Genomic DNA, 23,878 nt, shown 5'->3' with positions numbered 1-23,878 from the left:
GGCACTCAATGTTTTGCTAAACAAACTCTCCCTGTGACATTTAGAAAGTTCTAATGGTCTTTAAATGCTCCACCAAAATGCCATTTACTTTAATATCTATATTTACGCAGATACCAGATCATCCTGATGCAGCAAAGCGGAAGGCTGAAATCGAGAACATCGTCCGCACTAAACTTGCTGCAGTCGGGAAGGAGCATGGGCGGAGTCGAGCGAGCGTGCCTCTCCGCTGTGTGAGATTCGCCTACAAACCGGCAGCTGCCAACAAGCACAGAGGATTGCATAGTGAACTGCCGCCTGTCAATGTTGTTGAAGTGAATGCAGAGATCGCTCGATTGAGAGAAGGAGTGAGGCGACTGCAGGAAGAGCTGGAAGATTTGAGGACAGAGCAGGGAGAACGGTTGGATGATTTGGCTGACCGCCTCTCTGGCTTTGTCAGTATTCCTCCCATGTCAGAGAAAGATGGCGTTTTGCTGGAAACATAACACATCACCAACATGGAGATTCCAATCCAACTAAATTCATGTTTCTTTGAGGAATTGATCAGTGGATAGATTACAGAAAGATACAAAATGTTATCTGATCAGCCAAGGTTCTTTTACAGTTTCATGTGCAATCCCATACTTTTGTGGACACTGCTGTATATTTTAGCAAACTTATCTAGCAAACAGCAAACGGTCACATGACCTTTGTGCAATTTCATATGTCAGAAGACTTTGGTTTTGTGCAAGATATGTAGTGCAAGTTGTTTCATACAGAGTTGCATATTTTAAGAAATAAACTACTTTCAGTAGTATGTCACTGCACCCGAGACTTATTGTCATGGTATTTTTTTTCATAACTATTCATGTTGTTTCAATTGCCTGTGGTAACATGTTATTAACTTGAGCAGTCATATTACTTTTTGTATTCAAACTTTGCAGATGTGTGGGTGCAGAATTTATATATAGTCCTAAGTCGTTTCAGAATATGGAAATCCGATTTTCCACCAAAGTGAAATGAATTCTGTGCATCAATTGATTGGAATTCAAAGCCATAGAAAATACTGTTAGAAGCAGGAACTGATTCTTGGCAAAAATGCAGAGATAGTTGAAGAAGCAGTCAGTGGAAATATGTTTTTGGATACGATAGACAAGCTGCAGAATGAACAAAATGTGCAAAACCATTTCCTCCAAATGTAATAATATGTTTCTGTTTGGAAACTTATCTTACATGACATAGTTTAGGTATATCTTTATTTTGAAATAAACTACATATTCATGGGTTGTATAAGACATAAGTGGTTACAAATGATTTTTGTCATGAGTGACGAAACATTTACTTTTCCCAATTCCACACAGAGCCATTGTGATTGTGATCTGTACTTAAATAATTTTTAGGCCTGAACTACACTTCCATCAAAAAAGATCCTTTGTTGTTTTAACACAGCAAGTATTGCTGCCACAGCATTGGTTTTGTGTAGCTTGTCTTTCTCCCAAAAGTTGGATTGGTAGCAGATGGCAATGATGTAGGTGCCCTTGCCACGACAGAAATGATGTACACCTATCTTTTCCCATGGTCTCTTGTGTGACATGTTCCACAGGTCTGAATCCAATCTGCTAGTTCCTGATTCTTTTTTGGTCAATACATTGATTCTTTTGCTGGCCTGAGCATCCCTGCAGCACCATTGTGACCATTGTGATTGCATCCCAAGTCCATGACATGTCATTGCATATAAGTTCATTGATGGAGTTGCATCATGTTGTGCAGTTGCATCATGTTGTGCAGATGATGCAGGTATCTTGCTAGGTAATTCAATAAGCCTCGGTGCACATCATCTCTGTTCTTGGGAGGAGCCAAGTTGAGTATTGCCTTGACCTTTGAGGAGTCTACCTTCAATCCTGAGTCAGATACAAAAGGGGGGTTCACACTTACACCAATTAGCGGGATACAAATCTCGAGATTTGCATCGCCATCGGTATCTCGAGTTTTTTGCACGTGTGGATAGAAAAAACCAGAAAATTAGCGCAATAAGCATCGCGATGCTAATCCTAAGAAATCTTGCGCGAATTCCTCAATTAGCGGGATAATTTGCCCTGCGCTGGTACGTGTGAACGGTTGGGTTTAGAATCTCGAGTGTTTATATCCCATCATGCAATGCGCACAACACGACAGTGAAGCCTCTGCGAAGAGGTCCTTAACCTCTTTGGCGCACCACAACAACAGCGTGCGAACCACACTACTGACGCGCAAAAAACAATGGGCAAAGAGAAGCGTGCGCAGGCAGTGATAGAGAAGTGCGCTGTGTGACCCAGTTTGCAGGTTTTGCTGTTATCTTGATCAATAATTCTGTATGTGTGAACTGTTGCAAAACCTCGTGATTCGAGCGTGATCACTATCCCGCTAATTTGGAGCGTGTGAACGGTTGCAAAAAACTCGTGATTCCGAGCGTGATCGCTATCCCACTAATTTGGAGCGTGTGAACGGTTGCAAAAAATCTTGAGATATGGAGCGCGATCGTCATCCCACCATTTTGTAAGTGTGAACCCGGCTTATGTGGCCAAGAAAGGTATTTCTCTGACATTAAACTGGCACTTTGTCATAAAGTTCCTGGCACCTTTTTAGTAGTTTGTGCAGCGTGTCATCATGCTGTGGATCACTGGATCCCTATACAATGATGTCGTCTGCAACGCATCTGACACCATCTAAAAGCTTTGAAGAGCTTGGTGTTGTCAATGCTGAAAGACTTTGCTGCTCACATTCAGTCTAAGTGGTTTCTAATGTACCTCCCCCAAGGAGTTGCAAAGGTAGTCAGTCTGCTTGACTTTCATCCAGTGGACCATGTAGGTATCCATCTTGGAGGTCACAAGCAGAGAAGGGTACAAACTGAAGCCAGTGACAGCAGGATGTCATCAAGTACTGGAAGTGGATAATGTCCCTATTTGAGTGCTTCATTGAGTGGTTGTGGATCAAGACAGTTGCACTGGTGCAGACTCGTTTGTAGCAACTGATAGTTGATTCACACAGTCAGTTGGAGAATTGATAGGTTCTATTATAGCTTAACTCTGCATCTGCAGCTTGTCCAGTTCTGCTTTCACTGTTTGCATGCTGTACATGTCCTCTCCCAAGCAGAACACTCTTTCTTCTTCATAAATCTCATGCACTTGACAACAAAACTTGCATCTCTTTATTGTAGAAGACCGAGCCTTTTGTTTTGAGCTCTTTCCAGATTTCTTCAGGACCGGAGGTGCCTTCTTGGCAGTCATATGCCTCCTTCTTTAATCACCAGGCTACTGCCATTAGATGAACCAGTCTTTCAGCTGGAAGAAAGTTGATGGTTTTTCATTCGATCTACAGAAGAGTTCACAGTAATGGTCTTGATTGCTGACTCTCATAAATTGTGATGTCATGGTCTCGCACTTGTCCTAATTTCTAAGCCACTTTTTATGTCTCCATCAGACAGATGAGTTCATGGGAGTACTTAGTGAGGACTCTCCCCCTTTTTGGACATGGCTGAGCATTTCCTCTTCTGTGAGGCTTGAGTTACCTTGTGTCAAAACACAATTTCTTTTTTGACAGCTGAGGACCCATCTCCACTGTGTGTTTTCATCTTTATCTTCCAACCTTGACAACCTTCCATGTAGGATTTCCCGCTAGGATGTGATCCCAGAGCACTTGCATCTGGAGCTTGATACGTTGTAGCTGCAGGGAGGCCATCCACAATTTTCCCAATCTTGACAGTTGCTGCCATCTGACGGGCATCTGGTTGATGGCAGTGGGTGGATGATTCGCTCTCCCCTTCATCCATCTTCAGAGCCCAATCCCTGACCTCTATGAAGGAAAGCCCAAGACTAGCTGCCCCTGACTAGGCACCTAACCTCTCTCCTTAGCACTGTGTCGCAAAGCCCACTCTGGAACTGCTCTTTGAGGGCAGCCTCTGTTTCTGGTGCCCCCATCTCCCCTTCCATTTTGGTGTCAACTCCCAACAAAGTGTAGCCAAACTGGGCTACTGACTAATCATCCCTCTGAGACCTATTGGACAATCTGCCGGGTCAGTTGTCCAACTGTCTTCCTATCACATCATCAGTCCCATTGAAAGGGTGGATCTTAATTTTCTTCTGTGGAAAGAGCACCTTCTGTTGCTGCAATGCCAATGTCAGCTTAGCCAACTATTCCTGCATCTCCCCCGTAGTTGCCATTTTTCTGCTCTCATATTGTTTGTTGGGTAACCTTACAATGATAGCGAAGCCAATGGATGATTCAATAAATCACACTCGTACTCCATCTGTACTACCAAATTTGAAGTAACAGATAAAATGTGCTCACACCAAAATACACTGAGGCAGTGCAATTTGTCAGTTCATGGCTCTGTTGGGTATAAGGGCTGTGTTTTTTTTTTTTAATTAACCTCAACAAAAGAGGGCAGAGGTGGCTTTATCAAGATCCCCTTGTGTCACTTAATGTGGCTTCATGTGTCCAAGAGTTCCTTTTGTTCATTGGTGTTTCTCAATGGAAACATAGTTAGCCAGTCACACAACTGACAGAATTTCTTTGACACGGCATTTCACTACTGGTACCACTTTTATCAATGATGGTGTAACAGAATATAGCAGAGGTGGTATTCTCTCCCACCTGGCCACGCAACTTACCGTGGGAGGAAAGGAAAGGGGGGGGGGGGGGGTAGGGGGTAGTGGGTAGAGAGCAGAAAAGAGAGGAGAGAGAGGGAAAAAAAGACAGGAAACCAAGGATGCCTTGTGAATGGGGCACCTAGTGTAGTCCTTAGTCAAACACTAACTTCCTATGTTACTCTTGTTAGGATCAATTTTCCCACCACTCAACATAATTATATGCAACACAATCTTAGTAAAATGTAAAACATAGAATGTGCATATCTTTACATGGTGTCCTGTATACTGTCCGGCTGAATGGTCAGTGCTTAATGCTTTTACTTAAACAGTGTATTGTTTTCTTTAGTCACTCTGGAGGGGTCTCAATCTTAGATTGTAATGTGTAGTCAACTATTTCAGACCCAAGTAGTCTTCCAAACTAGACTCAATTAATTAATAAAACTGATTTCAATGAGGGTCATATTTGCTCTGCTGCAGTGACAAACCACCATTTAAAGTGACTGGCCTGTCACATTAATATTTTGAGAAAATAAGCAACATATTCCCAGCAAGAATGGGTATATCTTTTATATATTAGGTGACAATTATATGAAGACACTGTCATACTGATGATTGTTACTTTTTTTTTTCTCATGCCAGATTAATGATATAAAATATGATATTTCCGTAAAGATTGTAAGAGTTTATGGAATAAATTCACATAAATGCCACAAAATGAGAGTCTATCCGTGTTGTTTAGCTAGTATACAGGAAAAAAAAATGAAATTGTGCTGGAGATGCTATTAAAAACAGGAGCATTGTCCTGTGCTACCAAGCTTCACTGGATATAAGAAGGGAAATGAGAGGTGGAGATCTAGAGTGCATAATTTTGATGTGTTTATGTTTATATGTTTGTGGATGTGTATTTTTGTGTTTGGGGGACATTACATCTTTGCATCTGAAACATCTTATGACACAGGACACAAGGATATTGTCCTCTGAAGGGAAAGTGCAGTTGTGCTTAATCACTCAGTGTGATCATTTGTTTAAATACTGTGTCTTGGATATCTGCTTGTTGACATATTAAGAGAGGTACTGTGTTTGTGTGTGGGAGAGGAAATGTGTGTGCATGTATAGAGATACATGTAGATTAATTTGTGGGTACAAAGAAGAGTTAAAATGGAAGTACATGTACAATGATTGCCTCTATTCCATTCATCATGTGTGTGAGGTATAGAATACAGTAGGAAAAATATACTTTCAGGGTATGCAATGAATGGGAGGAAATTGAACATTCACACAAATCAGTGTATGTGTGTGTGTGTGCCGGTGTGTTTATACAATGTGTGTGGGATGACACAGACACAGATGGCAAGTACATTGTATTAATTTTCAATGATTGTGCCAGTAATTAATGATGCTTCACTAGACACAGCATGCAGTAAAATGATGCAAAGTGGCAGCAAAAGCCACACAAAAACAGTGTGTTTATCTTCAAGCACAAACTTTGCCTGCACTTTGAAGGATGAAGAAGTGAGACAACAACAACAACAACAACAACAAGACAACACTTAAAAAGAACAGCTGCTGCAGCAAGATAAAACACAACAAAAAACACAGTAGTGTATTTCATTTCTACCAGTGGAAATCCGATCGCATGCAGTCATAGTGTTGAGTTTGCAACATTTGATATCTTCAAATGTCACTCCCTGGTAGCTCAATTCCAACTCTTCAATCCCAGCCCCCCCTCCCCCTCCCCCCCCCCCCCCCCCCCCATTTAAGTACCCAGGCAAACATTTTCACATGCATGTAGGCCTATTGTAATCTGATTGCTAATATTTTGGTATAATGCTATTAAGAATGTGTCATCCCATACAGGTGTTCAAGTTTGAGAGGTCCATTTTCCCCTACCAGTGACTCAAAAACTGTATGAAAACTGAAAACGTTCGACCACTGAAATGATGTAATTGATGTAAAAAGGAAAATTACTCGAGAGCTTCCAGAAACTGAGGTGATGACAGTTTCAATCAAAACTTAATTTCAAATAGAAAGAGATGGAAGAATTAGTGAAAACTATGCAGAAATCATTAAATATCTATTTCATTTTATCCAAAATACCACACATGGATTTCAACATGATATTTTTCTGAAGATTCTGTGAAAAGAAGAGTTAAATTGTGATGATAATTTTCTTTGCTTTTAAATATGTTCAGCTTTGAGGAAGAAAGGTGTGTCTCTTTAAGCGAAACCGCAATCAACGACAATATTGGTGTCAGCTTCCCTTGATAAATATGTTTGAGTGATGATGTCAGATATTTATCATTTTGTGTTGCCACAAAACGCACGAAACTAGCAATTGAGTGCATGTCTGTCATCATGTTCCCTCGAAAAGCAGGCATGAGTAACTGAGGCGGACCTGCAAATCGACACGTATCTTTACGAAATTATTCTCCCTTCAAGCCGGGACCATTTTATACTCCTTTCAGACACAGTCTCAGAAAAAGGAAATGATGATGATTCCACCAAAATAATGCTGTTTAATATTTCCCACTATGCGTTGGCTTTTGAACAGGGCTTTGAATTGCACAAACAGGTGTGAGATTGATAACAAATTTTTATCAATGTTCACTTAACGACTTAAGAGGTGGGTAACAAGCCTAATTGATGAGCCCTGACTTGTGCTTGTAAACATCGCGTCCGTGCACATTTTCATCGTACGCTTACGAAGGCAGCATACGGCATACCCAATCGTAGCAGAGGACAGTAATCGAGCCAGCCAGCTGTGCCCGCCGAGCGTGAGCCGCTAATGCAACGACGCGACCGGTACATCCATCCTTCATTCGGGAGTTTTGTCTACTATTTGCCACCAGATTATGTCCCCGTATGTTTCATGTGTAAGGAAACTCAGAATGTGGAAGATACTAGAGGTTCTCTGCTTTATTCTGTGCCTGTGCCACATTTCATGTTCTACACAGTCAACTCCTAAAAATGGTGATGTCCATCCATGTTTTTGTGAGGTGAGTAGGGTTGGACAACTCGACCGCGGGATAAGTCGTCCCTGGACAAGTCGTCCCTACCCCTGGACAGCTCGACCGGGTCGAGTTGTCCAGGGTCAGGTTTGCGATTGGACAACTCGACCCAACTTTATTTGTGCCAGATTTTTGCAGAATGAAACACATTTTAGTCATTAAAATGGCATAGGTTAGTGGAATGATGTATGAAAAAATGTTTTATCGCATTTTTAAGGCAATTCCTATTTATTTTCTGATGCTGCGAAGCAATATTTCACGGTATCTTCCCTGCTCTGAGAATCTCGGTGACTGAGCTTTTTCTTGTGACGACAGCCTGTATGGTAAGGTGACATTTGTTGAGAAATTTCCATTAAATGCTTATAACCAGCAATAAAATATAGTATTTTACATAGTTATACGTGTTTTCTATCCTTAGTGACATTTTCATGAGCAGAGGAATCATTTCAGTATGAAAAATGAAACAAATGTCTACAGTATGTCGATTCGTCTTCGTTCGTACTTGTTCGGTTTCCATATCGTGGGACGCGCGCTGCTAGCTAGCTGCTAGCTGAGAGGCTAGGCTGAGCGTGGCGCTCGCTCGCTCCCTGGCCACCAGACCCCCTCCCACCGATACCAGCCCAACTTGTGACGACATCCTGTTTGGTAAGGTGAAATTTGTTGAGAAATTTCCCTAAGATGCTCATAACCAACAATAAAATATAGTATTTCATATAGGTGCATGTGTTTTCTATCCTTGGTGACATTTTATGGGCAAAGGAATAATTTCAGTAAGAAAAATGAAACAAATATATCTATGTCGAATCGTCTTCGTTCGATAGGTGTCCACACCGCGGCACGCTGCTGAGAGTGGCTCACGCTACCACCGATACCAGCAGAACGGGATACCGGCCCGCGGGCCCCGCGGGCCGTAGGGCTGGCAGTCGTGGTGCTCGCTCGATGGGTGGAGCGAGCTGTGTCGCTGCGTAGCTACGAAGTCGACCGTGATCTTTTCTTCGACATTTGGACTAAATTCCAGTCAATGAAACTATTTCATACCTTTCTCTTAACTTTGAACGATGTTATACTGACTAAATGGTTTGAAAAGTGTCTGGAATTCACCGGCACTGTATTGATTCATAAGTAAGTCATCAACAACATGACGACCAGTCTTATCTTGCAATCCCAAATTCTCTGTACTACCACACTACCCACAAGCTAGTATGGAGAACCCGACTCCATATTGATACACTTATTGTTTTACTGTACTGTCAACAAATAATGGGGAAAAAATATAGTGACAAATAAAGGAAATAAAATTTCTCACTCTTTTTCTTTTACTTTTTTGTGGTTGGTTTGTTTATGTTTTTGCCAAAAAAAAGGAGAGTTGTTCTGCATGTCCTGCATGAAATTCATAAAAAAAAGAAAAAAAAAAAAACGGGTGTAGGACCTACTGTAAAAGTGGATATTTTCGCGCGACTAATTTTTCGCATTTGGCCGGGTCAGAAGAGTTTCGCCTGTTTTTAATTCCGCGGAATCCAGACATCATGCACAATAACATATGGCAAGCAAAAATATTTGCATGCTTTTATTTTCGCGCTAGTTTCTGGTTGCGCGAAATGCACGAAAATTTCAACACCACGAAAATTTCCACGTTTACAAATATTGTCTGAAAACTCTTTTCTTTTTCTTTTTTTCTATGCACTTCTCTCCCGGTCTTTGCCGAAGATATTTTGAAAAAAAGAAAATGCCTACCGGTAAATACTTACACTTGAACACTTGTAACTTATATTTACTGGTGATTTCTGACAGTACTTTTCTGAAGTTGATGATATGATCTGAACTAACCCTTTTTAAGAAAAAAAAAAAAAAGGGATGAAAGGGGGGGGGGGCATCCCAGGCCTGCGTAGAACATCATTCTAATACCCTGGACAGAGTTGTGTTAGAAAAACAGAAATGTATAATTCTTAATTTCATTTTGTTACGTATGCATCATACAGGTTACAATGTCTCTCTCTGTCAAACTCAAAGGTATTTTTTTTTCTTAAAATAGAATGATGGCCATAATAAAAAAAAAATCTGTATGGTACGGTATATACTTAAACATCTGTCTTTGCCAAAGATATAACTTGCGAAAACTGTTTGACGTTACAGACACTTCACTACACATTAGTTACAGTGTAACATTATCCTAAATTCCTAAGGCCACGTTAAAGTCCATCAAACCATCCAGATCTCTCTAAACCTTAGTTTCATCACAGAAAACAATGTCACACCTTTGTAGCAGCACGTACCCCGTTAGTTTGACAGTAAGTCACTGGCCGAGAGAGGGAGCCATTTCAATCGGTAGTATAGTCATGTTACTCTCTCCGGACGCTCCCTGATGGCAAAAAGAAACAAAAGAGCTCATTTTCGCTGACCAGTCCTTTGACCACGGTTACGTAAAAAGGTACACGTAGGCTTATCCCATAATACTTGCCACGTAGCCCCTTTTTCCTAACATTAACCGTGGACAAAGCTCTTTTTCTCACTCTGGCTCCTTAACCTCCAAAGGAGATGGACATACAGTAGACCATAGCTCTCCTGCGTCCAATACAAAAAGGAGATGCAATATTACTTTCCAGAGTCACATCCTTTCCTTATTGAGACGGTTTTGATAAATTCTCTAAGTTCATACATGTCTATTTTACACCACATCGGTGAGGTGCTTGGTTCCAGCAACATTGATTTGAAATAGTTTTGGAACAATTATTACGGAAGAGGAGTTGCCTTCCTGTCACACTTGCGGATGCTGCATGAGGCTATTGCATCAGAGCTCGTCTCGCATCTCCTCTCATTGTCAACCCTGTCATCAATGACTGAGGATGAACTTCATCCATTTCCAGCTCACGACGAATTAGCGCAAATGTGAATCTCCAAGCTGGGATCGCATCATTGACAATCGCATTAGTGTCAGCGCTAAGTGATGTGAGTGCCAGGCGACGACCAGGCGGCGAACACCCGTTCCAAACAGTGTACACGTCAGCATCTCGACCCGGAGCTCATCGTGGCAGTGCGCACTGCAGTTCGCGATCGCGATCGAGATCCTCTTGGAGAGTGACGTGGCCATATTTCACCCTTGACGCGACCTGGGACTCTGCTCGGACTGTCACGGTGGTTCTATGAATAAAGGGAGAGTAAAATAGTCCTATTTGGACAAGTCAGCCATTTACGAAAGGGGAAGGGTACATTAAGGGAAACAAAAAGAATACTACCTTGGTCAAGTCAGCACATTGCTGCTACTAACTTTTGTTTTGTCTCGATTCCACACAAAGACATAACATGGAAAATAACTCCTGACCAATCACACCACTATCCCTTCTTACATAACTTATGTTACTCTTGTCTGGAGTGAGAAATAAAGAGTCGTATAGCATCTACACTTCTGACCAATCATAAAGAAGGTCATTCTTACATAACTTATGTTATTCATTGTCTGAAAATCTATTCAAAGAAACACAAAAGAAAATTACTTTTAACCAATCATCTCTCTGTCTGGACCAGCAATGTATATCTCTATTTCCTGCTAGCCTCCTACCCTAAGGGTTAAGACCACCCAACCTTTGAGATGTTTGTCCCTGGACAGGGGATTTATCTTACATTAAGCTCCTGGGGACTGCCACCTGTTGTGGTCTGGAGATGGGGATGTACTATACAGTGCTATACATTTAAATGTGAAATGGACACTACTGTACGCATGGGGTATTTCCCACAAAATAATTGGCTGACGTGACTATTGTGTGCATCTCACAATTATCATAATCACTATTGCTATTGACTGACTGTGCACAAATTGGAAAAGAATTTCACCGCTCTGTCGGTATGGCTTCCTGATTTTGAGGCCATCAAAAGTGTGCTGTTACCATGACACCACACTTTCCTCTTTAAGAATGCATCTTGCACTTCAAATATCATCTTTTTTATGTGTCCTTTTTTCCTGTCATTTCAATAAAAAAAATGAAGAATTAAGTCTTATTTGCTAGTCCTTTACTGCATTTAAAGGGTTATGATTTGTTGTTGCCATGACAACACAGTTTCTACCACTGATTAAAATGTGTCTTTCTCTTTCTACCACTGATTAAAATGTGTCTTTCTCTTCTTCTGGCTAATGCAAACAGGACTCCACAGCTATGGGATGTTCAGTTGCAGGCGCAAGGTTAGCAGTGCATAAAAAAGGGACCCCCCCCCCATGGATTCCTTGTGCATTTTTGTTGTTGTTGGTCTAATCAGCAATGGCCAACACAATTCTAATTATTGTCATAATTAGATATTTCTATATGGTAACATAGCATACAAAACTGTGTTAACCCCATTCATTTTATTCCAAGAAAGTGTTTCTATGGAGCTGACAGTAACAAACTGACAACCGATGATCATGGCATAAAAGGTGAATGCACCAAACTTTTTAGGTGACACTGATTAAATAGATGATGACTCGATCCCTTCACGCAGCAAATCGTCAGTGTAAACCATTAGGGTCAGGGTAAATAAAAAAATGCATAACATGGACAGATTGATGCAAAAGGACTCGTACAATCAGAGACACTTCCTCTACTTTTTTTCAATGACTTTGATCTTTAGTTTTGTCATGGATTCCTTGTGCATTTTTTTGTTGTTGTTGGTGGTCTCATCAACAATGGTCAACACAATTCTATATCAGGGATCCCTGTATAATTTTGTCAGGTAACTGGACAAACAGGTTACAGTTGGACTTTTTTTGTGATAGGTAACATAATAAATTGTATTAACCTTCCCCACCACCACCACCACCACCACCTCATCTCTCTTTCCAGGCTCTCTCTCTTGTATCTCTATCTCCCCTTCAAATCCTCCACTTACAGATTAAAATAGTTTTTGAATACCAATTCTGTGAGTTATAACTATGTCATTTTGGATGTCAGGTAGTCAAATCACATTCATTTGCAATCTTTACACTATGGATACATGATTGAGTTTTTTTTTTTTTTTACTGTAATGTTCTGATTGTTCGACCGTTTCCCTCCTTGTGTGTGTGTGTGTGAGTGTGTATGCAATATGAACTTTAATGAGGAAAAAGATAGTAAAGTCAATGAGCCTGGTATGTTTGACATTTTTATGGGGGGGGAGGGGGGGGGGGCAACATGACTGTTATATATTCTGATGATTGAAATGATCACATGATATTTCTTTGCTGCTAAAAGACATTATGTGGTACACACACACACATGTGCATGCACAAATGAAAAAAAAAAATACCGTGACATCATAACTTGACCAAAAATTTACCATCTATTTTCAGCCTTCTTAGTTAGTTTTTTAAGAATACTGATCGTCTTTTAATCAGATTGTGTTATGTTATCAATTGTATGTGAAAACAAACAACCATATATGCCCTATGGGTTAGAAATGTGAAATTGCTCATGTTATAAAAATGCTTGTGTGTTTGTCCTATAGGCATCATAAAATGAAATGTTTTCCTAGTTCTACAGCATACTCCTACGTACACACTTTGTTTTTTCAGTGTAGCAAAAAAAAAAAAAAAAAAAAAAGAGAGAGAGAAGAAAAAAAACAACAACTGCTGTTCAAAAACTGCTTAAATCCAATTGTGGAGAGCCAGTGGAGTAAAATGGAGTCAAATGGGCCTGAGCTTTCAATCCTAGCAGAATCTCTGTCAGAGGCAAAACGACAAACAGGCAGGGAAAGCAATCATATAATAGGACTTCACCCATAAAGAACAGTCAGAGACTCGCTAGGGACACAGAACAAGGAAAACAAAAGGGGAGGGTAGGAAGTCATGGGCAAGGAGCCCAACAGGTATAGGGAGGGGGATTAGAGTGGGAGGTTGACAGACAAAAGGCTGAGGAGGGTCAGTGATGATCCAGATCTGAGGACCAAAGGGGGAAACCTTGAAGGAACAGGATGAATAAGGAGGCAAAATCAAACAAGATAAAGAACAACAGAGGATAAAGAAAGGAAAAGAGTGAAAAGCATGGGGGGGGGGGGGGGGGGGCTGAGCAAGCAGTGAGCCTTAATAAGGTGTACCAAGAGGAGGCAACAAAATGAAAGTGAGTGTCAACCAACCAATGTAAGTTCTCAATCATATCAAAGGCAATAATAATAATAATAATAATAATAACAATAATAATAATGATGATAATGATAATATTAATAATGAAAATGATAATAATAATAATAATAACAAAATAATAACAATAATAATAATAGGGACCTAATAATAAGAGTAATAATGATATTGATGAAAGAAATAAAAATGATAATTAAAAAAAATATGTATAAATATGAAAAAGGGAGGAAATACACAAAATCCCTGGGAGAGAAAATGCATTTTAGGTTGAAGCTGGCATAAATACGCATAGAACCACATTCAATTTCATTTCATGAATCCGGACTATCTGTGCAGATCAGACATCTCCCCTTTTGCTTTATATTCCACAATTTCTATCAAACTTTAGTGACCACTTCATTCTGAAAGGAGTTTGCCTGTGTTGCAACAATTTTTCCAATCAGGTCGTACAAGACAACAGCAATGTATTAGTTGAAAATGTGACAAGCATTATTTGAGTTTGTGTCTTTATCAAGATAATGCCGTTTCTTGAAGGTGTGGTGAAGGCTAATGAATTCATGATAATGTAAAGCTACATAGTACATGTATGTTCTTTTAAAAAATTAATTATGAATGTATTTTAATCTGTATTCATAGTTTTTAGGCAAATATCTCAAACTTTGGTACACATGATGACTGTGATATGAAAAAGTCCATGACACATCTTTGCAGTGTCCTGAATTGGTTGCTATGGTAATGGCATAGCAAAAATAAAGGATGAAGCATGATTATTAAACCTTATCACAGGATACCAGTAATTTTCATGAATTTTGCCACTATTGTTGGCCTCGATAAGAGAATGCAAGACACTAGGTTTCCTTGACATGGTCATGGCCTGTTGCATTATAACTCAGAGAAAACCTCCCAGAGAGAAGGAAACTGGATGGAGACAGGAGTACCTGTATACAAGGTAATCACCTTCATACAGTAATACCACATTTTGAGGTTTCATTTTGAGCAGAAATACTACCTGAAGCAAGAGGAATCATTCTGAAGGTTACAGCTCGTTATTCGAAAGGTTCGTTATTCCGAAGGCTCTTTAGTCCTAAGATTCGTTATTCTGAAGGTTCTTCATTCCAAATTTCATTTTCGGATTAACAAATCTCGGGAATAACGGACCTTCGGAATAATGCCACAAATGTTAAGACTAACGAACCCTTTTTCATTTTCGGATTAAAGAACCTCTAGGTATAGGGAATTTGCGAATTAAACGAACAGCACCCCATTCTGAAGCTGGTACTAAAAAAATTAGAGTACATGTAGTTTGATCCACAAGACTTTGTAAAGGATGGTCCATCGGTCAGTCCATTGCAAAGTCTTGTGGATCAAACTACCCTCATTTTTTTAGTAGTACTTGTACATTGTAAACCTAAATCTTGGCAGGTGTAGCCGCTAAATCACAGGCAGATATGCGCGACACCTTTTCCTCCCTATTAATTGATAACTGCAAACTTTATGAAAATCATGCATCTAAAGTTGTGGATTGAAATATATTCTCTCAATTGGCAATTCAGTTGTATGTTTACAATCAGTAGGCCTATATTTTAATGTGTAGTTGTGCAAGACACTTTTGTGTGAGTGTCAAAAGATGTCTTGCCACTGTAACAACATTTTTGTACAAATCATTAAAAATTGTAGAATTCTCAAACTACTACACTGTAGTATGCTGGTTTTCAAGAGATTCAAGCAAAAATTGACTCAATATAAAGTTGTGCAAGATATATTAGTATACAAATGCATTCGAAGGTGTTTGCCATGACAATTGTAAGCCCTACATGATGGCCCAGGAAATTACAAAAAGACTTACAGATCACACTTCTCCAGTTTTTAAGTGATGACATAAGTTTAATAGCACACATTGGTCATGTTAGGCTCAATGTAAAGCTGTGTATACCCTTAGGCTGCGTTAACATAGAAGAATTCAGTATTCGTTATTCCCTATGCGTCGTCAAGTCGACCCAGTACACCATCACCCGCACCATCCGAATGTCTTCCTCCTACACAACCATCCCAGCAATCTTATTAAAGGACAAGTTCACCTTCATAGACATGTGGGTTGAGAGAATGCAGCAATATTAGTAGAACACATCAATGAGAGTTTGAGGATAAATCGGACAATCCGTTCAAAAGTTATGAATTTTTGAAGTTTATGCTCAGTCACGGCTGGATGAGAAGACTACTGTAGCTTGTGATGTTATATGAGTACAACTATATAAAGAAAGTATAAAGAAAATTCAAGATATTCTCACTTTTCTCACATAATAAAAGAACACTCGACTTCTCTCTTTCAGAAGTCAGGGGGAATAATATTACCCCTAACATAAGTCAGTAACAAGTCAAGAAAATGTGCACTTTATTTAAAAAGTCAAGTTTTGTGAAATTCTCTTTTTATTTTCCTTATATCGTTGTACGCATGTGACATCATACACTGTAGTAGTCTTCTCATCCAGCAGTGATTGCACAGATATTTTAAAAATTCATAACTTTTGAACGGATTGTCGGATTTTCCCCAAACTTTCACTGATGTGTTCTACTAACATTGTTGCCTTCACTTAATCCACATGTATATGAAGGTGAACTTGTCCTTTAACAATTTCTAAACTGCATCAGAATGTCAGTCTATATGATTATTTTTGCTAAAGGGCTAATCGAGACCAAAGTTGTTACCATTTCAAAATCGAAAGACGGTATACGCTGCTCAAAAATCGAACAAGCGCGATTCCCACTATGCTTTACTATTCTGTGCTATTCGGCATATTCAAATAGTGCCCTCTTACCCGTGTTAGAAAATCATATCGTTCGATTCAAGCTATTCGCGTGCCCTCGAAAACGCGTACCGTACTATACCCGAATAGTATACTTCTATGTGAACGCAGCCTTATAGGCCAAATTGCATTTGGCCAAATTGCATTTGGGGGGGGGGGGGGGGGGGGGCTTTATGCACTGCTAGCCACCTTGCACCTGCAACCAAATATCCCAGCTGTGGAGTCCTGTTTACATTATAACATTTTAATCAGCACTGGGGAGAAAGTGTGTTGCCATGGCAATAGCAAATTATAACCCTTTAAGTGCGGTAATGGACTAACAAATTAGACTTAATTTGCCATTTTTTTCAATTAGAAATTACCAGATATATGGAACACATAAAAAAATTGATATTCAAAGTGCAAGATACATTTTTAAAGAGTAAAGTGTGGTGTCATGGTAACAGCACATTTCTGATGGCCTCAAAATGAGGAATGCCATGCAGGGTCATGAAATTCTTTTCCAATTTGTGCACATTCAATCTGTAGATATAGTAAGTGTTATGATATTTTTTTTAGGTCAAATAGGCACCAGTACTTCAAGAGGGGGTATAAATCATTTTGACAATGACATTTCTGGTTTTCGTTTATACTCCTGTCTTTAAAGGGCTATTCAGCAAAATTTGAGGTTGTTCTATCTAGATACCAGATAAGTAGATTGATGAGCTCACATCAAACTGGGACATATAAAATAAGACAAGGTGGAATTTAAAATGCACCTTTGTTTATGCCCTGATAAATGAAATGTGATGAAAATTAGTCATGTCCAGACCCAAAATATGTTGTGAAGAAAGGTGTGACATTGTTTTCTGTGATGAAACTAAGGTTTAGAGAGATCTGGATGGTTTGATGGACTTTAACGTGGCCTTAGGAATTTAGGATAATGTTACACCGTAACCGATGTGTAGTGAACTGTCTGTAACGTCAAACAGTTTTCGCAGTTTATATCTTTGACAAAGACAGAATTTTAAGTACCGTACCATACAGAATTTTTTTTATTATGACCATAATTCTATTTTAAGAAAAAAAAAGTACCTGTGAGTTTGACAGACAGAGACAATGTAACCTGTATCATGCATATAACAAAATCAAATTAAGATATACATTTCTGTTTTTCTGACACAACTCTGCCCAGGGCATTAGAATGATGTTCTATGCAGGCCTGGGATGCCCCCCCCCCCCCACCCATCCCCCTTTTTTTTTCTTAAAAAGGATTAGTTCAGATCATATCATCAACTTCAGAAAAGTACTGTCCGAAATCACCGGTAAATATAAGTTACAAGTGTTCAAGTGTAAGTTACAAGAATTTTTTTTTTTCTTCAAAATAGTATCTTTGGCAAAGACCGAGAGAAGTGCGTAGAAGAAAAAAAAAATAGAGGATTACATATTTGAAGTTTTCAGACAAGCTAAGACAGCCAGTACTTCATGTACTCCCTGTTCTTTTCTTTTTCTTTTCTTTTTTTTTAATGAATGCAAGACATGCAGGGCAATCCTTTTTTTTTTTGGCAAAAACAGAAATAAACAAACCAACCACAAAAAAAAAGTAAAAGAAAAAGAGTGAGAAATCTTATTTCCTTTTTTGTCACTATCTTTTTCCCCCATTATTTGTTGACAGTACAGTAGTACAGTACTGGTCCCCACTGTATCAATACGGAGTCAGGTTCTCCATAGCTTGTGGGTAGTGGTGTGGTACGTAGTACAGAGAATTTGGGCTTGCAAGACAAAGACTGTAGCCTGGTCGTCATGTTGTTGATGGCTTACTTATGAATCAATACAGTGACGGTAAAATTTCAGACACTTTTCAAACCATTTAGTCAGTATAACATCGTTCAAAGTTAAGAGAAAGGTATGAAATAGTTTCATTGACTGGAATTTAGTCCAAATGTCGAAGAAAAGATCACGGTCGACTTCGTAGCTACGCAGCGACACAGCTCGCTCCACCCATCGAGCGAGCACCACGACTGCCAGCCCTACGGCCCGCGGGGCCCGCGGGCCGGTATCCCGTTCTGCTGGTATCGGTAGTAGCGTGAGCCACTCTCAGCAGCGTGCCGCGGTGTGGACACCTATCGAACGAAGACGATTCGACATAGATATATTTGTTTCATTTTTCTTACTGAAATTATTCCTTTGCCCATAAAATGTCACCAAGGATAGAAAACACATGCACCTATATGAAATACTATATTTTATTGTTGGTTATGAGCATCTTATGGAAATTTCTCAACAAATTTCACCTTACCAAACAGGATGTCGTCACAAGTTGGGCTGGTATCGGTGGGAGGGGGTCTGGTGGCCAGGGAGCGAGCGAGCGCCACGCTCAGCCTAGCCTCTCAGCTAGCAGCTAGCTAGCAGCGCGCGTCCCACGATATGGAAACCGAACAAGTACGAACGAAGACGAATCGACATACTGTAGACATTTGTTTCATTTTTCATACTGAAATGATTCCTCTGCTCATGAAAATGTCACTAAGGATAGAAAACACGTATAACTATGTAAAATACTATATTTTCTTGCTGGTTATAAGCATTTAATGGAAATTTCTCAACAAATGTCACCTTACCATACAGGCTGTCGTCACAAGAAAAAGCTCCGTCACCGAGATTCTCAGAGCAGGGAAGATACCGTGAAATATTGCTTCGCAGCATCAGAAAATAAATAGGAATTGCCTTAAAAATGCGATAAAACATTTTTTCATACATCATTCCACTAACCTATGCCATTTTAATGACTAAAATGTGTTTCATTCTGCAAAAATCTGGCACAAATAAAGTTGGGTCGAGTTGTCCAATCGCAAACCTGACCCTGGACAACTCGACCCGGTCGAGCTGTCCAGGGGTAGGGACGACTTGTCCAGGGACGACTTATCCCGCGGTCGAGTTGTCCAGGAACCACAAAAATGTACCGTACAGTACAGTGTACGTGACACAGCGATACAGCGACAGTGATGAGCTACGACGTTACGATTTAAACCTAATAAAATAGTTAGTAGATCTAACGTTAAACTTTACACAGCCGGCCCAGTCGCTGTGTTTCGCACAGCTTCTGGTCGGGCTACCTAAAACCTCTCGAACTGAACGAAGTGAACGAAATTGCAGCGGAGATTACAAAATATGAAAATATGACTGTTGATGGGATGGCCGAAGTTGGTTCCCAGTGCGCAGTGGCATCGTTTACTTTAGAAGCTGTGTAACCAAAATTATCAATAAATGTCATCGTAATTTATTAAGATAATTCGTTGTGTGTGACCTTTTTAAACCCCTGGATTGCCACATTTTGAATTCTGGCAGTCCACGTAGCCTTGATCGAAAGATCGGTCTGTCTATCTGGGGGTGTTTCATCAGCGTTTGTCAGCGCTGACAACTTGAATCACATAGTAACGGTCAGTGACCAGAGCATCTCAGCCAATCAAAACCAAAGATTTTGCTGAAATTGTCAGCGCTGACAAGCGTTGATGAAACACCCCCCTGGTCGTCGGTCTGTCTGTCTGGTCTTCGGGGATATGTTCCGCGGAGACTGTGTCTGGCTTCACGGATCCCCTACTGAGGAGAGCGATAACGTTAGAAAAAATAAACTACTCCGGACAGACAGACAGACAGACAGATCTAACATAGCCTGACCAGACACCGTACGAAGCTATTTAGATTCTATACAGTGACTGGGCTGTGTCTAACCATAGATAGTGAAGTCCACGGTGTTCCTTTAGGTAGGCCATGCATGGACCTCACTTGAAAAGTGATTCTCATTGATTGTATCATTTTACTTTAGGGTAAGAGTACCAGTATTCGGTCACCTGCCGGAATTCTGTCACTTAATTATCACCAGCCAGTAAGTTCTACAGTCACAACACATGCAAACCACATCAATTCACATACCTGCACACTCATTCACAACAGGAAAATCCCTAAGCACCCTAAAAAAATCCATTCAAAATCCCAAATTTCACCGTCAAAAGTGCAGAATCGGTGCGTCTTTCCCAAAGCGGCGCGGATTAAGCCCAGTTTTAAGAGTACAGGTCACTGAAAAAGCGCTAAAAATCGAGAAATATGCCATTCTCTTGCGGGATTTTTTGCTTATCGCAAGCTCGGAGTGTAATGGTATCCTCAAAAACGCAAAAGAAAAACAAAATTTCCGTACGTGCCGATGCAGTGACTCAATGTACAAGGGTTGAATGCAAGTGCCGATTCCCCATATTCGGTCACCAATGGGCGCCGACGCGATGCCCACGTCCCGGATGCAATTTTGCGCCAACAAGGTAGTGCGTGGCACATTTTTCAGCTGCCGTGATCCCAGCGTGAACACGCAGTGACTTTGAATGCGCATATCGCGTGACTGTATTCTGAGGGATTTTCAAAGTGATATATTTGGGGATTTTGTGCAATTCGGTGGGATATTTAACAAAATGAAAATTGAGATTAAAGAAATTTGATATATTTCGCATACATTGCTGTAGATATTAATGTATGTGTTATTTTAGTTTAAGAAATATTACAGAAAAGCTTAATAATAATACATTACGGTACATTTGTAATGCGCTTAATACAATGTTTCTAAGCGCACAAAAAAAAAATGACCGAATACTGGGGATTTTACCCATATATCCAGATAGAATGATGTCATGATTAAAAAAGTGTTATATTCTTCATGGTGTAATTGTAGTCTTACTTTTAGCATTGCTTGCATGACAGTTTACCACATCAGCGACCCCAACACATCTAGTGGTCAAGGCCGTGTCACACCATTCCGGGCAAGCTAGGCGGGCTTGTGGCGAGGAGGTAGTTTCCAGCACGTAGAAGATTTTCAGCGGGCGAACAAGAATGCTTGCAATTTTCATTCATGCCTTGTCATACCGTACGGGGGAAGTTTTGCGGCTTGAGGTCCATGCAGAACACCAGTAGGAGGCCCTTAGCGGCAGCATTTCCCAGGCAACTCCCATGCAGGTACTTCGCAGTCCCGTATGCAGCCAAGATAATGAAATTCTGTGGGATTTCAGCCATTCCATTAGAGGAATTCCTCCACTGAGTTGTCAACCCCCACGCGACTGGTACAAAGGTCACACAGTATACTCGCAAGTATAATAAGTAGAACGCGTCCAGCAAGTAAGACACACGCGTTGACTCGCTCAAATCCTTTTCCGCCCTCAGGAATATCTGGTATGCTAGAAAATCCCTACACGTAACAAGCCCGAGTAGCTTGCCCGGAAAAGTGTGACAGGGCCTAAACACGGTTGCGGGTTAAAAAATATGCGTGCGCACCTCCGGGCGACTACGGTTGAGATACATGCTATGTACTGTCATGTGCGGATCATCTACGGGGACCTCCGGGTAGTCAAAATTGTTCTTTGCAAGTCGCACGCAAGGCTTGCCCGGAAAGGTGTGACACGGCCTTCAACAGCTCCCTGCACCGGGGTTAGCATGACATGACAGAAACTGCACACTACAATGCACTAGATTGCCTCCAGACATGCTAGTAGGCTACGTAGGTAGCCTGACCTGACGCTGTACGAAGCTATTTATACAGCGACTGGGCTGTGTATAGTTAGCGAGTAGGAGCACGTCTGACTGAAATTAGCCGGTGTCATGATTGTCATTACTAGGGTATGGTGGCCTATAACACGTTTGAGCCATGAATGACTGCAGGAGTTTCCCTTTTAAAAAAATGATCTCTGTGGAACATGTCTGTTTTGTCACTGATGTGAGAACAAGCCAGAAGCAATTTAGAAATCTCTCTCTCACTTCTTGCAAAAATTATGGACACTGTATGGGGCATGGGGAGTTCCTTTGCTCTGAACAGAAATTTTCCTGCCCCACACAGTTGGCAGCCTTGCATTCATGATACATACAGTATTCTAGTGTGAGCAAGGACATGAAGTTCCAATGAAACTGTCAGTGTTACTTGAGAACCCAAACATGCTGTTCTGCCATCTGATGCTGCCCCCACCGTTTTGAACAGTGTACATGTATGAATGTGAGTGCTGTTTATTCCACTCCGTGGTTCTGCAGCTTTGCCCCAATAAGGGGAAATGGAAGATAAAACACCATGCGAATGCTGTCAAGGTTATCAGTTATGGGTTGGATATCACTTTAATCCTTCTTAGCAAATACCGTGTGAATATCCCATGCAGCATGCACTGTTACCACAAGGTTCAGATAAGACCATGCAGCAATCACATTTACTATTATGTATTGTAAGCAATGTAAGATACGGATAACATACAATGTACATATTTTAATCATGAACAGATAATTAAAATAGCTGTAGGGACTACAATTTTGTACGTGTAGGTGTCTTACAAGTGTATGCAAGGTTCCACACGTACGTCCAATGTATAACATATTTTCAATAAGTGGCAAATTTTGACACATTCCATCATTGAACATACGTATTTAACTTTTATGAAAGAAAAATGACAATTCTTAGAAATCTTTTGTGCAAACTTAAGTGTAATATACAAGTATAGACTGTACAGATGGGCCAAGTAGGGGATCTGGGACAGAGTTTGCAATTTTTGGCTATGGATATCATAATCCTGGCAAAAAGTTAAATTATGGTAAGTCACAAAACATTGAAATCTGTTTGATGCCCAGCAAATGGTGACATTCTGCACTCTGCAACGGGTTAGTCAACCCCTTTTAGAGCAAGCTCAAAGGGATGGTATGATATTGGTTGAGGTGAGGATTCAGCTTTTAACTTTTTGCGAGATACTTATATGTAGAAACCACTTTCTGAAATGTGGAGCATACAATTCTGAGAGGAATTCAAAGTTTGATGAAAATCTGTGTTGAAATAGCTTAGATATCCAAAAACAAAGTAAAACAGGGCTTTTATATCTTATAAGAGGTTTCTCATTATTTAAAAAAATTATCATAAAAAAGTGTTGGAAACCTGAAGCCTCATCTCAACCAAAACTGTACTGTCCCTTTAAACTGTCTCTTTATACCTAGAGAAGCAGTTATGTTGTTTGAATGTGTGGACCATAATCACCCAACTACCACCCCCCCCCCCCCCCCCCCCCCCCCACCACCACCACCAGACAGTTTGCATTACTCAAGTGGTGTCATGTTCAGGCATCCATCATGATGGTAGGATATCAGGTATGACACCCTATCTCACTCTCAGTGATATTTGACCATCTGGGATGGTTGTTTGTCTCATTTCCTCCAAAACATTTCATCTTACTCCAATGACTTGTTGATGCATTACAGTACATCAAGAAGTCAACAAACTCTTTCCATATTTGCATACCAGTACAAGTACAGCTGTTTTGACATGTATGATGTATGTACAGTATATGAACATTTAGTATATGATCTCCATTACAGGTACCATTAAGTATTTCTATA

At 40.3% G+C, this 23,878-nt stretch overlaps 1 protein-coding gene across 2 annotated transcripts in view; it reads left to right on the top strand.

The window, feature by feature from the left end:
* The first annotated feature begins 7,350 nt into the window (after positions 1 to 7,350).
* The window catches only part of LOC139732951 (ERO1-like protein beta), a 40,009-nt gene continuing 23,481 nt past the window's right edge, over positions 7,351 to 23,878 (top strand). For both annotated transcript variants that reach the window (XM_071643788.1, XM_071643786.1), the window contains exon 1: positions 7,351 to 7,600. In XM_071643788.1, coding sequence (XP_071499889.1) covers positions 7,457 to 7,600 — 144 coding nt within the window. In that variant the 5' untranslated portion in view covers positions 7,351 to 7,456. The remainder of the gene's footprint in view (positions 7,601 to 23,878) is intronic.

This window comes from Diadema antillarum, unplaced genomic scaffold (assembly GCF_040938485.1).
Source record: "Diadema antillarum isolate AM-2024a unplaced genomic scaffold, OU_Dant_1.0 seq00000456_RagTag, whole genome shotgun sequence".
Classification (NCBI taxonomy): Eukaryota; Metazoa; Echinodermata; class Echinoidea; order Diadematoida; family Diadematidae; genus Diadema; species Diadema antillarum.
This window is presented reverse-complemented; position numbering and strand designations above follow the sequence as displayed.